The 18587-nt window shown below is 47.0% G+C and overlaps 1 protein-coding gene across 5 annotated transcripts in view; it reads left to right on the forward strand.

The window, feature by feature from the left end:
• Positions 1 to 18587, forward strand: part of LOC126530614 (mediator of RNA polymerase II transcription subunit 30-like) — an 88723-nt gene that overhangs the window by 61909 nt on the left and 8227 nt on the right. For all 5 annotated transcript variants that reach the window (XM_050177877.2, XM_055070666.2, XM_072287989.1 and 2 more), the window contains 2 exons: positions 10884 to 11000; positions 17668 to 17762. In XM_050177877.2, coding sequence (XP_050033834.1) covers positions 10884 to 11000; positions 17668 to 17762 — 212 coding nt within the window. The remainder of the gene's footprint in view (positions 1 to 10883; positions 11001 to 17667; positions 17763 to 18587) is intronic.

Raw genomic sequence — 18587 nt, forward strand, 5'->3', positions numbered from 1 at the left:
TGAAATCTCAGAACTCGTGTCATCCTCAGAATTCACTCAAAGTGCGTTGCACGTTGACCCACTACAATTTGTAAATTGCAATATGTGCCATTGTATAAATCCATGTACTACTATCCACCATTCCCATGCTGACTTAGCTACCATGGTTGCAGTTCTCACACCCTAGCTCGAGAATTCTTCCTAGTAATTGCAGGAAACCATATGATTAGAGGGGCTTTGTGCCAGCTGCCTATTACTATAAGTTTGCTGGGCCAGGTGTCAGAACGTTGATCATAGTTACGTAGACAATTTAATTTGATTTGATTTGTTTACAGTGGCTGGCAACACAGCCTTGCAGCTTTGGCTACAGCTCACCGTGTCATATACATCACACTTTTTGCTCAATGAGATGCAAAGAAGAAATACATGTCTCAAGTGATTAATAGTGCAGAGGATAAGGCAAAATGCTGTGACAAAGATGACCATGAATAATTTGACTGCAAAATCTCATAAGAATACACGGTAACTTTCATGTGAAGTCAAAGAAAAAGGTCATGGTTCAGCAACAGAATCCTATGTGAGTGACTAATACCATGGTACCAGGGCACAGAAATTCCTTCACATGTGAAGCAGGTGTCACCTTTAATACATAGCTGTAATGGAGTGTCTGTTTAGTACTATGCTTGAGCTTGCATGTCTGCTTTAGTTGCTCTTCTGTTTGCTGACCATTGCTGTTTCTTTTTTCTTCAAGCAGTGCTCAAGTGTTCGTTTTGTTTACAGGCATCTAGTTCATCTCGCCTTTGTTACTGTTCTTGTAGTATGCAGTTAGATTGGGCGTGTTTTGAATGCAGCATGGCAATGGGATGGGGAGAGCTAAAACAATGTCTCTCGTTCAGTTAGTGAAGTTTTTTTTTTTTTTTAAGGAACCAAAGTAAAGAGGCAAGTGCCATTCTCATTTGTAGAATACAAAAGCATACATTGAAGCAATATACAATGGAACCCCAATTATACAACTTTGAGGAGACCACGCAAAACAGTCATATAATTCCCGTGTTGTATAATAATGAAACGAAAAACATAGGCAGTGATGCTCAGTCCTGCCCAAAAAACAAGTACAGACTGCCTGAATACGCCCGCAGCACGAACCTGCACTTCTCCAGGGAAGGTAGGCTAAATTATTTTAGAAAATGACAACCAAGCATTTGATTTGTGGAGGTGTGAGCAAATTTCTATTCTCAGCTTTAAAACAAATCAGCGATCGTTTTCTGTATGTTTACCCTGCCGCGACGCATCAGCTTCCTCTTGAGAGCTGCAACATCTGGCAGCAAGTCCCCAACATCGTCGCATGCACAAACAAACCGTCAAATGTTGTCGATGCTGTGCAACTAAGCCGGAACAAATGGACAATTCGGGAACAGGTTCTATTCACTTATCGTCGTCACCTGAAGTAGAGACAGCTTTCCTTGGGTGGTATTCTTGGGCGATCCCTTTCAGATCACCCAAGAGCGACTCCTTTCGTATCCCTTTGTAACTGATCACACAAGGTCGCGTCACCCTCAAGCTTGTTTGAGATTAATTACTTCTTAAGAGGCCGCGCAGCCATATTATTCGGGGACGACACCAGGCCACTACGAGGTCCACAGAGCCCTTCCGACCGGCCGCTCCCACTAGTCCTGCCATCTGCGAATCGTCGACATCAAGCCCCATAGCCACAGCAGAGTTTCATCCATCAAAATTGCTTGTCTCTCGAAGCAAGCATCATATAAGACGGCACTCTTGCACCAGGATGCCGATTGTTTGACCTGCTACCCCGTCGACGAACCGGCTGATGCGGACGCCGTCGCTTGCGTTTTTTCTGTGTCCCAGTTGCTTGAAATCGGCAACGAGCAACGCCGCAATCCTTCATTACGAGCCCTCATCGACCATCTGGAGTCAACGCCTGGCGACGCCTCTCTCTGGATGTTTCTCCTTAAGGAGTGGACAGTATACTGCTGCAATCTCGATCCACACGGCCTTGACCTTCTGCTCGTAATTCCATCACACCTGCATTCGACTGTCTTCCAACAACTTCACCACGTTCCCTTGGCTGGACACTTGGGCGTCTCGCACACATACGACCATGTACGCCGTCGATTCTTTTGGCCGGGTCTCGCCCGCTCTGTGCGGCACTACATTGCCACTTGTGAGCCCTGTCAGCACCGGAAGAAGCCCTCCTCACCTCCAGCTGGACGTCTCCAGTCGATCGACTTCCCACCGGAACCCCTTTTTCCGTGTTGGTCCAGACCTTCTTGGACTGTTTCCTCTCTCGGGCTCCGAAAATAAATGGGTCGCCGTCGCTGCTGATTATGCTACGCGGTACGCAGTCACCAGAGCCCTCCCGACAAGTTGTGCTACTGATGTTGCTGACTTTCTGCTCTATGACATCATTTTAGCGCACGGTGCTCCGCGCCAATCACTCACTGACCGTGGCCGCAGCTTTCTGTCAGCAGTCGTTGAGGACATCCTCCGCTCCTGCTCGACAAAGCATAAGTTCAGCACGTCCTACCACCCACAGACCAATGGCCTCACGGAGCGCCTCAACCAGACCATCACCGACATGCTTTCGAAGTACGTTGCGACCGACCATCACGACTGCGATCATCACTTACCATATGTGACGCTCACGTATAATTCATCGCGTCACAACACCGCCGGCTATTCACCATTCTATCTCCTATATGGCCGAGAACCCGTGTTGCCCTTAGACACTTTGTTGCCCTCGGCCACACGTTCAGCCACTGAATACGCCCGCGACGCGATCGCACACGCCGACCACGTGCGCCAGCTCGCCCGCACCCGTCTCGAGGCCTTGCAGGAGCATCAGAGACGCCTCTATGATTGCCACCATCGCGACGTGCACTTTACTCCGGGTTCTGTGGTGTTTCTCTGGTCACGCATTCGATGGGTGGGCCTTTCCGAAAAGCTGCTGTCGCGCTACACTGGCCCATACCGTGTGGTGCGACAAGTGACCGATGTCACGGATGAAGCCATCCCCGCCAACCTCTCAGCTTCATCGTTGGCTGCAAGTGACATTGTTCACGTGGCGAGACTAAAGCCATACCACACACCTTTCGTCGTCCTCAATTTAAGTACTAGTACCCTTTTCGTAAGCCTCCAGGTTTCTGCCCCGTAGGTGAGTACTGGTAAGACACAGCTATTATACACTTTTCTCTTGAGGGATAATGGCAACCTGCTGTTCATGATCTGACAATGCCTGCCAAACGCACCCCAGCCCATTCTTATTCTTCTGATTATTTCCGTCTCATGATCCGGATCCGCCGTCACTACCTGCCCTAAGTAGATCTCTCTGACACATCAGGATCTCTATGCAGAAAGTTGGATTGATAGTTTGATGTTCAGGTACAAACATGTAATGCACAATTCCATGGCAGTCAAAAAAAGGCAATCAACATTACTATGAATGAGTTTTGCTTAATTTCATCGTTGCAGTCATCGTTGGCTGCAAGTGACATTGTTCACGTGGCGAGACTAAAGCCATACCACACACCTTTCGTCGTCCTCAATTTAAGTACTAGTACCCTTTTCGTAAGCCTCCAGGTTTCTGCCCCGTAGGTGAGCACTGGTAACACACAGCTGTTATACACTTTTCTCTTGAGGGATAATGGCAACCTGCTGTTCATGATCTGACAATGCCTGCCAAACGCACCCCAGCCCATTCTTATTCTTCTGATTATTTCCGTCTCATGATCCGGATCCGCCGTCACTACCTGCCCTAAGTAGATGTATTCCCTTACCGCTTCCAGTGCCTCGCTACCTATTGTGAATTGCTGTTCTCTTCTAAGACTGTTAAACATTACTACTTTAGTTTTCTGCAGATTAATTTTTAGACCCACTCTTCTGCTTTGCCTCTGCAGGTCAGTCAGCATGCATTGCAATTGGTTCCCTGAGTTACTAAACAAGGCAATATCATCAGTGAATCGCAAGTTACTAAGATATTCTCCATTAACTTTTATCCCCAATTCTTCCCAATCCAGGTCTCTGAATACATCCTGCAAATACGCTGTGAATAGCATTGGAGAGATTGCATCTCCTTGCCTGACGCCTTTCTTTATTGGGATTTTGTTGCTTTCTTTGTGGAGGACTACGGTGGCTGTGGAGCTGCTATAGATATCTTTCAGTATTTTTACATACGGCTCGTCTACACCCTGATTCCGTAATGCCTCCATGTCTGCTGAGGTTTCGACAGAATCAAATGCGTTCTCGTAATCAATGAAAGCTATATATAAGGGTTGGTTATATTTCGCACATTTCTGTATCACCTGATTGATAGTGTGAATATGGTCTATTGTTGAGTAGCCTTTACGGAATCCTGCCTGGACATTTGCTTGACAGAAGTCTAAGGTGTTCCTGATTCTATTGCAATTACCTTAGTAAATACTTTGTAGGCAACGGACAGTAAGCTGATCGGTCTATAATTTTTGAACTCTTTGACGTCCCCTTTCTAAGGATTAGGATTATGTTAATGTTCTTTCAAGATTCCGGTACGCTCGAGGTCAGGAGGCATTGCGTATACAGGGCGGCCACTTTTTCCAGAACAATCTGCCCACCATCCTTTAACAAATATGCTGTTACCTGATCCTCCCCAGCTGCCACGGATGTGTAGATTCACCCCGGATGTGTAGATTAAGCACCAGGACGGTGCTTCTACTGCCGGGGGTGATGCTACGGAACAGCCGCCACAGTGTGGCTGCACTGAGGAGAAAGAAGACGACGTGGGCCCGCTTGATATAGCGTTGCCATTTTAGTCTTCCGTTAGCTTCCCTGTAAATAAGTTGTATATAGCATTGGGCTCCAGCTACACGTAACAATATCGAATGCGCTACGGCACTATAATATCACGAATAAGCGGATTTGAAGCATGAGAGACCACAGGGTACTGCAGCACCGTAACCACAACACAAGTACAGTGAAACTTGCGTCAGTTCCAACAAAAACACTTTTGACTTTGGTTGACTCGTCTATGTATTGGATCGAGACGTAAAGGTACAGGTTGCCAACGTGATGCTAAAGACTGTGGAATTTAGGATATTTGTTTTGAAATTGCAAATTTTGTCATTATTCGTATGTAAGGCGAGTGTAAGCAACAGAAATTATGCAAGAAAAAAACTTGCATTACAATCAAGTAGCTACGGTATTGCACATCCATTATGAGCCAGCTGCAGTGTGCTCACATGCCAGCCTGCGTCTGCTTAGGGCTTTTTTCTGAGACGGTACTAGAGAGGCGTCATACAAGGCGGGGTTGGCATAAATTGCATTGTATAATCGATGTTTTTAATACATTATTTCTATGGGGGCTTTGCTGGGACCAAACCAATTCGTTGTAAAGTGCGGGCCGTCACATGACGGGGACATATAAACGAGGTACCACTGTATATGCAGTCAAACTCACCCATAACAATATTCATTTGTCACAAAAATATCATTGTTATAACTGCTAATTGTTATAACCGGGTTGCATAGAAAAAATCTAAATAGGGAGATAGCAGAGCTGTTGTGAGGTAACTAGAATGGCAGGGAGGTCAGTGCTGCTCCCCGCCACATTCCTCCATCTGACCGCTGATTGTGTTGACTCGTTTAACTGTTGACTTTGCTTCCTGGGAGCTCTGATTGTGTAACAAGCCGCAATTGTTGGTGTTCAAGAATGGCACTGCTATAACAACTGTAAATAGGGGTGTGTCACAGGTTGCAAGCGATAGCTCCGCTGATGCATCGCTTTGGTGGCCCCAAAAGAAGCCTTTTAAAAAATGCGGGAGGGTTGCTCTGGCAGCCTATCAGCCTGAGAAATCCATAAGAAACACTGGGGTAAAATTGCCACGTGTATCTCGCCACCCGCGTATATACAGTCGAACCCACTCATAACAACATTAATTTGTCACAAAAATTTCATTGGCTTGCACGAGAAAACCCCATGTCAGTCGGCCTTGCTTGCTTTATTCGAAGCTAGCCGACATCCTTCTCCAAGGCATTCAGGTGGAGCTCCACATAGTGCAGTGGAAGGCTCCTTGCGGGAATGAAGCCCTGGAGAGATGAATCATCTGCCAGGCCTCCTGACAACATTGAGGCAGCCTGCCCTACTGCGTCATCACTGCCGTCGTTGCTATCCGATGCAAGCACGTTCGCGACGGTTGCGTCATTGGTTAGAAGCACTTAATTTCCAAATCTATAGCAGTGCACCTTCTTTTCACTGGTAATGACATGCATTGCTGATCAGCAGGCGGATCAGCCGTCTTCCGTTTCGGCGGTGAGTCAAACGAGACTGAGAAACCGCATGGCTAGGAACGGCTTTGATGCAACCAACCAAGGCAAGTGCAAGCGACTTAATCAGTTCATAGGACAGCGCAGATTGAGGGGCCAGTGAGCAATCTGGGAGCAACGCAGTTGGCATGGTCCATTCGTATTTCGGAGGGTGGCGTGGCGTAGTGCTATCTATGGGTGTAGCCCATTTGTGTTTGGAGGGGTGGTAGGGTGACAGGGAGAGAGGCACACGAGGCTGGCGATGCGGAGAAGGCTGGAAAATTAGCACACAGCGGCTGCTGGGGCAGCGGGCCATCGTGCAGTGGCTTAAATTTCTCTCTTCCTATTTTCTTTTCAAAGATTTTGCATTACCATTCAGCACGAACACCCAGTAGCTAGACTTAATTGTTATAACCGATAATGCGGCATTGAGGCATTGTAGTAAGCTGGTTATTTCACCATAGAAAACATACAAAAGTTGATGGTGCAGCAGCTTCTCATTGTTATAACCAATATATTGCTAAAGCTGGTATCCTTATAGGTGGGTTTGACTGAACCTGAAAATTCTGAGTGAGCGCCCCTACCTCCCCCTCCGCTTTTGAGTAATTTGAAATTGGTGCCAACTACCGAGCAGGGGCCCCATCTTTTTATTCACCCTGTTCATCACTACATGCATTTTCACTTTACCATTTGGCTACAGTTTTTCTGTCAACTTTTTACGAAATTGCATATTGAATTATTTATTTTGCACTTTTGCTTGTTTACTTGTTCTTGGCAGTGTTCTTACTACGCTTCTTTTATGCACGAGCCCATTTGATGTGGCTCCCTTGTTTGCCAAGTAAAGGAGAGGTATATCTCACAGGCGTACCTGTGAGATACCTATGAGCGTTAAAGGCCCCGTGCCACAGAAGATCGGGCGTCGTAGTCCTGTTTCGGACGTCGTATCATATCTACAAAAAGAATGTTGTACCAAGTTCCGAACCACACATACCCAACCACTCAGCTACCACCAAAGTTACTCATACCTTGTCTTTCATTCTTTACAAAGTTATTCCTTGAAATTTTGAGAATGGCTGCCCACAAACAAATGTAGCGAAAGAAAAACGATAGTGCATATCTTTTATGTTAGCTCTTCTCAGACTGAAACATTAGTGCAAAACAATAACAGGATATCTACCCATGCAAGAGGCCGCGTTTCTACCAGTAAGCTTGCCTTCGTGCAAAGCGCTGACCGGTAGCGTTTCTCGGTAAACGGTACGGTTACATAAGCTGCAGTTGCTGGAAACATGAAAAGCAGTTGGGTGTTTGAATGCTGTCGCATTTCACTCTTAAAAGCAAAGCTTAAGCGTCCTCCAAATTTTTCATTCCCTTTTGTGGATTTACACGTCTTTATAGTGAATGGTGGGCATTGTTCACATTTGTACTATTAAAGGTACACTGCCCTTAATTTGCATAGAGAAGTTACCTTGGGTTGGGCCCCTTCGAAAAAAATCCTGGTTGTGGGCCTGAAACAAGATTTGCTGATTCATTCAGTAAATAAAAGCGTGTTGATGTTGTAAGCATTGTTTATTGTTTTGTTAGTACTCCCGGTAATTCGATTAAATTGGACATTTTTTTTCGGTCTCGTACAATCCGAATTAACAATGTTTTACTGTACTGAAGGTAGAGCCAGCACTAATTTAAAACCCCTTGTGATGAAATGTTATAAGTGTCCCCGTGCAATAAGCACTAAATATTGTCATTCTTTCTCAGCATGCCTTGGTCGCGATGCTGTCCTGTATTGGCTCATAACGATTGCACCCAGTTTGGACCACATGGATTGTACATCGGCGTCAAAGTAGCCTGCCCAACACCACCATTGGCCCCAAACATGTTGCACGTTACATCTAAGCTCTCTATTAAGGATGGGGATGGGGCAGATTTCCTTGGCATTCCATGGAGCTTAGCAGAGTTCCTTGGGACCAATATGCTTGAGAACCCCTACCGTAGAGCTTTGCACTGAAAATTCTGGAGGGAAATCAGTAATCAATGTCTGCATCTGCTGTCTCTGTTGCTTTCAATCAGTGAAACTTTCGTCAGCCACGAAGTCTATCCAAAAATGTGCAGTATGTTAAAGAAGAATAATTTCACAGGCTTTTAGATTCATCCATGTAGTCACTTTCAAAATACAGTCAAACCCAACTTTATTGAACTTGTTTACATCAAATGAACACTGTGTAATTACTATGAGTATATATAGCAAAAATTACCATTACATCGAACAAATATAGCAGCGACTCCCGATATATCGAACATCAAGTGGTGCAGAAGTGCCTCCAGAAGTTGGCTTTCCCTCACGGTGGTGGGGAAACCCGCTGATACATCCCAAAAGTGGTTTAGCCCAGCGGCGCGGCTCCATCAACCCGCTCTCCCTACCGGGACCACGCCGCATCGGGCGAGTCGGTGACACCCCCCTGCAAAAAATGATCCTGGCTCACCCACAGATCTTGCACAGACAGCCAATCAGAGGCTCTTGTACCCTCGTCGTACAAGCTGGTGGAAGTCCAAGTTGCCGCACGGCTTTTCTCGTTCGTTGTGTGTGTGCCTTGCGGGCCTTCTGCAATGTTGCCGTGATGGCTAGTGCGAAACGCACTGAATTTGCCTCTCACCATGAAACTTGAAATATAAATTGAGTTGAGCGCCGTAAGAAGTCGGATGTTGCTGTAGCGTACAAGTTTCCGAAATGCATCTCAGCACAATCTTGAAGAATAAGGGGCAGATTAGGGCTAAAGTGAACAAACGACCTAGTGCCTGATTCATATGAACTGCCATGACGTTGAGGCGTCCGTGTACAAGTGGTTCATCAAAAACTGCATCAGACGTGCCAGTTTCCGTGTGCCCGCTGATGACTCTGAAGATGCTTATGAAGCTATTGCCAGTGTCACCGAAGTTTGGAGTGAGCTGCCACAATTTCAGGAAACTGTTGATGGATCAGCGGTCGACGGGTTTGTGAGTGTGGGTGGTGGCGTCGCGACCACGGGATAGCCTGAAAATGAAGACTACATTGCCGACATCTTACCAAACACAAGTGAAAGCAGGTACAATGAGAAAAGCAATGACGATCCTTTGCCCACATCTTCTGAGGTGATCGGTGCACTCACAATAGTCTGGCACTTCTGTGCGAATGTGGAAGGTAGCAGCTTCAGCTGCTCCGACTCTTTAGACAATGTGGAGAAGTGCGTGCTGTCGCAGGCAGTGAAGTTGCCTAAGCAGAAGGAGATACAGGACTATTTCATGCGAAAGTAAGCTGGTTTCATCAATAAAGTGGTTTTATGAATGGTATGTGCTTTTGTGTAGTCCAATTCTGTAGCAGGCTTATATCGTATTAGGCCCTAGATCGAACTGATGAGCGTTTTTTTTTTAGAGTTCGAAGTAACTGCTTTCGACTGTACTCCAATTAGACGCAGTGCACTGGTTCCATTTTTCTTTAATTGCTGAAAGCACCTTTGGAAGTCCTGTTATGTTAAGCACTTCAGCAGTGTAGTCGTTTCCTTTTTTATTGTCATCACACCCCTGAAGGGGAACAAAAAGTGGCAGGGGCTAAATCCGGTGAGTAGGGAGGGTGTTTCAACACAGTTATAGAACTACATGCCAAAAAACTCATGTGCTATCATTGCAGAGTGCGCAGGGGAATTATTGTAGACTATAAATTTGGTTGCACATGGTGTACATCATCTCTCTGACACATCAGGATCTCTATGCAGAAAGTTGGATTGATAGTTTAATGTTCAGGTACAAACATGTAATGCACAATTCCATGGCAGTCAAAAAAGGCAATCAACATGACTATAAATGAGTTTTGCTTAATTTACAAATTTTCAATCGAAATCTAGTAATTGGACAACTTTCTCAAAGCAAGTGCTTCTGTCATCATTCTAACAGTCATTCGGCGGTCACTGAGCAGGAGAGAATGCACATGGTGGCATTCTCTCCTGCTGCATCTTCCTTCATCTCATGTTGCATCTTCACACAAGATGGAGGGGCGCCCTGATCTTGGACTGTGTTTGGGGTCTTCACAGCCTTCCCAAAAACACTTGGCCCACATGAACAGAGTTCTTTCATTTAGGGCATTCTTTCAATCTGCCTATTGCAACTTTTGATGAACCTCTGCACCATTCTTACTCAATTTCACAAGAAACTTGATATTCTTTGTTTCATCTGTATGTTGATACAGTGAAATCTCGTTGCTACGAACACCACACTAACGAATTTTTTGGTGCCATTACGATAATGCCACACTGCACACTGATACCACCGAATAAAGAACTAGCTCTGATACGATGCAGGTAAAATTGGTGACATCGCTCGTTTACTTCAGTTGGCTACTGGCACAGCTAGTAGCAGCTGCAATACTGACTTTTCTAGATGGCACTAGCTATGCACAATTTTATCAATTTCAATTAAAAACCGGCACATTTTTAAAAAATCTCGACTCTAAGCCGACCCTAGAGCTTGGTACATGATTATTCGAATAACCTATCAGCCTAGCTTATAATAAATACGGTAAGCAGCATTCACAGAGTTCCAATAAGCATTGGCATTCTCTTTTCTTGTTTCATCACAACCTATAGCCCGATGTGACACTTCAGAGCCTGGTGCCCATGGTGGACGACCCAAAGCCCAGCGAGGAGAAGAAGCCTTCGGAGGCAACGCGTGCGCTCCTTGAGGAGAGGGCACGTCTCACTGAGGTGGGTTACACCTCTTGCCTACAGTTTCACGACACAATGAACCGCTGCACAGGCACAATTGAGGCTTCAGTCACAAAGTCCACAGTGAGATTTAAAGTAAAAAAAATGTGTATATACTCGCGTAGTGAATGCACTCGCTGAATAAACCCAGCTTTGCTCTTGAAAATTAGGATGTTTATTTTCCCCCTCATAATGATTGCACCCTCAACTTTGGTCTTGTGCAGTCCTGTGATCGAACGGCCGTGCTGCAGTTTTTCAGGGATTTTAGAATATTTTACTCTTGCACATGTGTTTAGAGCAAGCGCACTTAATGTGAATGCCCATCGCTGTGTCAGTGCAGCCAAGGTAGAGGTTTGATTGATGATGGAGCAGCTGACAGCAAAATCATGACGAGGAGGGGCTGGGGCAAGCATGCGGTAAGAACAGGCTGAGTGTTATCGCAGTCGCTCAGGACCTGGCGGAAAGAGCAACCGCGATAATGCTCAGCTTGTTCTTACCGCGTGTGCTGCCCCTGCATAGGCAGCGCTGACACATAGCGATGGGTGGGACCGACAGCATGACGGGAATCAATATTAAGTTAGTTTGCTTTAAATGCGTGTTCTACAGTAAAATACCGTGTTCACTCGACTAATGAACGCACCACCAACTTTACTGCTTTGCAGTCCTACGATCAAACGTCCATGCTCTAGTTTTTCGGAGAGGCTGCAATCTTTGACTCTCGCACATGTGCTTAAAGCAAGCGCACTTGAAGCTTAACGCATCCTTTCCGCCAGTGCTGGTGCGAAGGCACCTCGCAGATTCCTGCGAGGAAAAAGCGCAATTTGCTCTTTGCATCTTCAAGGGGAGTATGGTAGCGCGATTCAAAGACGGGACAAGAGAAGACACAAAGGGACACACACAGCGCTGTGTGTGTCCCTTTGTGTCTTCTCTTGTCCCGTCTTTGAATCGCGCTACCATACTCCCCTTGAAGATGCATTACCAACAAGCCCACATTGCAACCCTCGTGTTGCTCTTTGCAACATATATGCAGTTGACATACTTTACGCTGACGTAATAGGAGAGCAAGTGCTCAGGATACGCAGTCGGGCGCGGCACACGGGAGAGTCGAAGTGAAGAAAGGGCAGGTGGCACTTGGTCGGCATAGTGGGCATTCGCGTGTCCGCGGCTCACTTTCTTGTCTGCCTTGGGTTTCGATGTGTGTGATGGGCCTTATGTCAAGTTATACGCCTGCTGCGAGACATAGGGTTCATCTGCTCACAAAACGGAAATGCTGGTCAAACACCTATAAACTTTCATATGCTGGCGAGCAGGATGGTCGAGGAAAGAGATGCACATAGCGTGCTTGTCAAAACATGCGTGCGCTTCCAAGTGATGCTTGCTATAACGGCGGACGGTTGGTAGTGGCTGCGAGGACGAGCTGGGGCGCGATCGGAGATTGCTGTTCAGTTCAGTTTCGCCGTGCACGAACGGCCCAGGCCGCGCCATTCCGTGGGTTGTTTATTCTACGGTGGAACCACGATGTGGATGAACCGGCCGGTTGCCTGAACGGCAGGTCTGTTGGTTCCGATGCTGAGTGAAGTTTCGGTTTGCCAATGGTACACATGTATTTTTACTGCAGAGATAAGTTATCTAAAGCATGTTCCAAATCATTAGTGTCTTGCTTTTCAATTTTTGCTGTTTCGAAAATGTCTTCATGAAATTTACCCTGCATAAAGAACGCACCCCCAACTTTCCTTCGGTATATTGGGGAAAAGTGTGTCTACTACACGGGTAAATATGGTATGTAGTGGTGACATGTAGTGGTCGTGAATATGCGGTGATCAACCAGGCACACATGTTGCAGAGCTAGATTGCTTGCACGAAAGCAACTCGCAGCCTTGGCAGAGTACAAAACGCAGCACTGCTCTCGATGGCCATGCATGGCATCAGCCACGTGGTTTGCCGAAGATGCTATAGTGCTAGAGCACTGCACTTCCGCCCTAGCATTCAGCAGCACCTCCTACGCGCTTCACGAAATTGGACAGCTCGCCTACATTTCTGAATACACCAGCAACATTCGTCACATCAGCAGAAAATTCAGTGTCGTTGCCAATGCATTTTCTCACATCACCATCCATGCGACGCACCACGGCGGACCGGTCATCGACTTCACGGTCATGGCTACTGCCCACAGGGTCGACGCCAAGCTCCAGCTGCTTCGCATGAGTGGTACCTCTCTAGTGTTTGAAGATACAGTAAAACCTCGTTAAGTCGTAGTTGGCCGGAGCTCAGAAAAAGTACATACTAAACGGTAGTACTTCTTAACCGAAATAGCATGGTATCACCCACCTACCTGTCAAAATAGGAACTTGGAGAGTGTGCGATGAAAGGGGAAAAAAACATGCAGTATTTATTCACTTCGCCTAACAAAAGTTATTTTCGTTTGATGCCGCGGCGGCCTAGCAGCGACGATAGCAGCCTCGAACTTACTCAAGCTGCGAGCCAGCTTTTCAGCCTGCCCACTCTTCTCGGCAAACACTCACATGGCAGATTACTCGTTGGCGTTGCATATTGTCCGTGCACGGATGCGGTAGTGTTGCAGAAGTTGTGAGGCGCCTTTTTTATTGCGGGGTGTTGTTCTCGTCATGACGATTGCATTCATGAGGCTGACGCAACGTGCAGCTTCTGCCACTGTCGGGCCTGAATCACGGGTGCTGTCGCTTTCCATGTTGTCCTCACGACTGTCACTAGGCGACACTTCGGCAACAACAGAGGCAAGGATGGCGAAAAGTCGAACCTTGTAGCCGACATGACATCTCTTCGCGGTTGCAGCAGCGCTGCCGAGCAACTTCTTCGCACTCCAAATGCTATACACCGTAGTCAACAGTAAACCCCTGTTGCGTGCCAGTGCCGACTTCGTGTCACGTTCGATAGCACGAACGATGTCTAATTTTTCTTCCATGCTGAGCACACGACATCTTCTTTATCCGAGCTTCAGCATGATGCGAGTCCTTGCTTGCACGATGCCACAACGCTCTCTGGCACGGCGCCAAAACGATGTTGATGCAGCTTCACGTGCAAACGCAAAGGGCACTTGGAGGCCGTTCTGATCTCTGAGGCTTGTTTTGTGCCAGGCCGCCTGGTGGAGACGATGCACCACCGTGTTTGTGTGACGAAAAGTGGAAACACTACGTGTTAACCCATACGTACGCAATAAGCTGGTACGGTTTATGCGGATACAAAACACATTATGTTCATTGGCCGTTGAGCCGGGATTTGACTTTACTACTTTTAAAACGAAACTACTGTTTAATTGGGCACAGTTTAACGAGGTTTTACTTATCTTGCTTTGTCACTGCGACGCGCCCCCTGTTTGTGATATGTCGACCGGACGTCTTCGCTCTTACATGCCTCGCCCAGTAGTAGAGCAGCCACCACACTGCGATCTATTGAGGCTTAGCCTCTGACTGGAAGGTTTGTCTGCGGTACACAACTGAAACATACATCCTTCCCGAGCAAGCGATCGCAGTACCGACAGGTGCGAAGAGTGTTGGGTCCTCTCGTGAGACGGACCACAGAGAAGAAACGAAGTCGGCGAATTGCACACTGTTGAGAGAGAGAGGAGGAGTGAGCTCTTTGCCGGCGGCAAGACTCGCACGAAACGGTTGCCGTTAAGCACAGCCTTTTTTTTCTTTTTTTTTCGCTCCATTGCAACTCTGTGCAGAAAAAGGCGAACAGACACGCAAAACAGACGTTTAGCAGACACGTTCTGCTCAAGTGCAATGGGAGCAGACCATTGCTGTTAGCACCTGCGACGAGAAAAGCCACTGGTGCGTTCGCATCCACTTGTGGCGCATAAAAGTGGATGCACGCGTCTAGCAAATCGTGGCGCCAGAGTTGGATACTGATGCCCTCCATTCTCTGGCTGATTCTGGCATTTGCCCAACACAGCGACTCGTCACTTGTCATTATGTGTGGCCCAGTGTCAACGTAGACGTTCATTGCTGGTTATGTGTATGCCTCAACTGCCAACGGTCTGAAGTGCATCACTACACTGTGACTCCTCTTGGCACGTTTTTGTCCCCGGACACCCGCTTCAGCCATTTGTGTCTTGATATTGTTGGCCTCGTTCCTCCCTGCGGGAACCATCGCTACCTGTCATTGCCAGGTTCACCAGATGGCCTGAAGCGATGCCCTTCGTGGACATAACAGCGGAGTCGATAGCTCGAGCACTTATCACATTCCGGATTAGTCATGATGGTGTCCCTTCCACCATTACGACTGACCGTGGTCGCCAGTTTCACTCAACGTTGTTTGCCAGTCTCTCTCGGCTACTCGGCATCAATCACATCAAGACTGCCTCTTACCACCCGATATCCAATGGTCGAATGGGATTATCGAATGTTTTCACCGCCAACTGAAGGCTTCACTCATGGCTTCGACTTTTCCTTCATCCTGGATTGTGCGCTTTCCTTTCGTTATGCTTGTCCGCACTGCTCCTCGTAGTGACTCTTCCACCAGTGCCACCAAGGTTACGTTTGGCACCACTCTACGAGTCCCTGGCGAATTCTTCAACGACTTGCCCACCGTACCTGCTGACGTTTCTGACTACGGCTACTGTCTACGCAGCGCTATGCATACTGTTTTCCCCCCCCAACAACAACGTTCTTACCGGCGTGTATACATCAAGCCTGGCCTTGAGAACTGCATGCACGTCCTTGTGCACCACAACACTGTGCGTCCTCCCTTACGGCCCCCTTATGATGGTCCATTCAGAGCACTTAAGCGTGCGCCTAAAGACTTTCTATTGCTCATCAACGACCAGGAAGATAGGTCTCCATCAACCGTCTGACGCCTGCTGCTTGGACTCTGACACTTTGGCCACTTCTTGCCGTGTGTGTTTCGCACCACCGCCATCCGCGCTCCGCCATTTGTCCAGCTCATGGCTTCCTCTCTAGAAGAGGGGCCCTGTAGCACGCTACTATGTGCCACAGTGGTCCGGTCACAAAAAGACGACGAAGACATGCCCAGCATGCTGACTGTGCGTGAGCAGTGGAATCGGCGGAATCAGGCTTCGGCCTCATTGAGCGGACTTGGCTAAATATATAATCTGTGGACACTAGGCACCAGCATCTGATTTTTCTTCACCCACACTGTATTGAGACAAAGCCGGCTTTTGGGAAGCGGCATTATGCAACACGTCGTGCTTTCCGAACTTCAAAGCCATTGGCGAGGATTACAAAGGTGGAATCGGCGCCATTGTTAACAACGGCAAATTGTTTCAACGAAAACCATGGCACCGAATAGCAAGAAGCTTGGTAGCGAACGTCGAAGTAGCTAAGCCTAGCGTTTCCATGGTGGTGGCTACGGCTGCCAGTGAATCTGCGGGCGAGAGAGCGCCTGTTCGAGGCAGCGAGATAATCAAAATGTTGGCGGTGGTGGCTTCAATCATTGCTGTTTCAGACCTGCAGTTGTGGCAAAAAGTCAGAAAAATTGGATGGTAAAGGGGTTTTGCGTCCAGAATTTCAGACGTTCATAAACATTCACTTTATGGGGTATGTGGTGGGGCCACAAAAGTGTCCAAATTATCGGGCATGTTCGAAAAATCGGTCATTGACTGTAAACACCGTCCAGAAAGTGCAACCTGTGACATCGCCACTAGCATGGAGGTTTGGTTACATTTCCCTACGCGCATAGCTGGTATGGCTGCAGAAAAAAGCGCAGAAGAAAGAAAAGGCATCGGCAGAAAGAAGAGCGAAAGAATGAAGAGACATGCCCCTTTTGCTAGGCAGCACTTGTCTGGGTAGAGCATCCTCCATGGGGCGGAATATGCATTCGCAAAACCTGATGTATCATCACCTTCACAATAGGAAGGTCCCCTCCAGTGTTTTTCCCCTTGGCACCATCTCAGGTTTTCTGAACCGATGGGATGCGGACATCCGCTTTCTGTGCATTGTCTGCTAGCCTATCATTTCGGCTGGCATGAAGGATACAGGGAAACCTACAAATCCCCAGATTTTGAAATATTCATTCTTAGTACTGAGGTGTTAACAGGACATGAAAACAGAATAACAATCATTATTTTGAATAGTTCAGTATTTTGAAGTTTCTAGTACTGAAATATGTTTACCGTGCAACTATAAGCAGTCAGCAGGGGATTTCTGAAAAGTTCTTTAACGTGCTGTTTGTAGTAATTGTGATTTCACTGTAGACAGCGATCATTTGCACTTGCGGAAGAGTCCTGTGCATGCGAAGAAACAATTTGTTTGCTCCTAAAGCTCTGTTTGGGCTTTTAATAAACAAAGGTTCATACATACATGCAATGACAGGAACTTGTTGACATTAAGAATACTAAGATGTGACCATTGTTTTATATTAAACATGATAACGGCTGTTCATTATTTCAAAACTATTCAATTCAATATTCAATTTGATTCTCTTCTGGCACTGTTCAATTCGTACTCGATTCAGTCTCACAAATCGCTATTCGCACACTCCCAGTGGATTTGCTTGATGCAGGACAGGGGTAAGCTGAAACTTCAGGGACATGGGCTTATCCTGCTAATCACATGAAGTAAGCCGACCAGGAAATATAGTACTTTGGCTTGTTCATTGTGGCAGTGAAATGCTGACCTGCACGACACAGCCTTCTGATTTGTGCGTCTCTTAATATCTGCATATCTTGCAGCAAGTGGTGCTCAAGAACCATCAGCTGAAAGAGGTCATCGATGCCCTTCGTAACATCATCTGGGAGATCAACACCATGTTGGCCATGCGGAAAAGGTGAGCTCTTGTACCTCGTGAAAGTGATGCAATTTATTTATCCGTTCCAATCAGAAAATTTAGGAGACCTTGGTATGGCGTCTCTATTGCTGTAATATCGGACAGTACAGTAAGATGCTACGAGTATCAACACCTGCTTTGGCTATGCTGTGAAAGCCGGTGGATAAGAAAGGCTGGACTGAAGCTAGAACTACCTGAAAACTAAAGCCGTTAGGGGATAGAGGATGAATTTGCAGAGACAATGCTGCAGTTCCTGCTCGATGCGCAGTAGAGATGGCCACAGGCCACAGTTTTGCGCCTTGGCTTGGCCAGGGCCCGAAGCTAGGAAAAGGTAAGCCAGTCCGACCTGGCTCACCTAGGTATGTGTCGTACCATAATCCCAGCCCGGTCCGATCAACGGCAGACCAACGTGCCTGCCGCCAGCCATGAAATAATAAAGCACATGGCAACAGAGAATGAAAATGTATTTACAGTCGAACCACCACATATTGAACACAAATATATCGAATTATTGCTTATACAGAACTCTTCCCGTATCACATCGAAAATCACATGCATTTTTAACTTTTTATATCAAACAGGGTCAGATGTAAAATGGATATATCAAGATCTGCGGCCCCAGACCGCGTGCCCTCTTGTGAGAAGCGGTAGGCTTTCTCACAACACACTTGAATATGGCGGTGGGCGCAGTACGTATTTCCAACTGATACACGCTAGGCCATATGCACGTATTGATTGTGACAGAAGCACCATTTTACCGCATGTGCTTTGGTGACAGGCAGCAGGCTTTCCTGCAACACACTTCCGCAATGGCGGTGGCGTGCC

The sequence above is a fragment of the Dermacentor andersoni genome, chromosome 4, assembly GCF_023375885.2.
Source record: "Dermacentor andersoni chromosome 4, qqDerAnde1_hic_scaffold, whole genome shotgun sequence".
Taxonomy (NCBI): Eukaryota; Metazoa; Arthropoda; class Arachnida; order Ixodida; family Ixodidae; genus Dermacentor; species Dermacentor andersoni.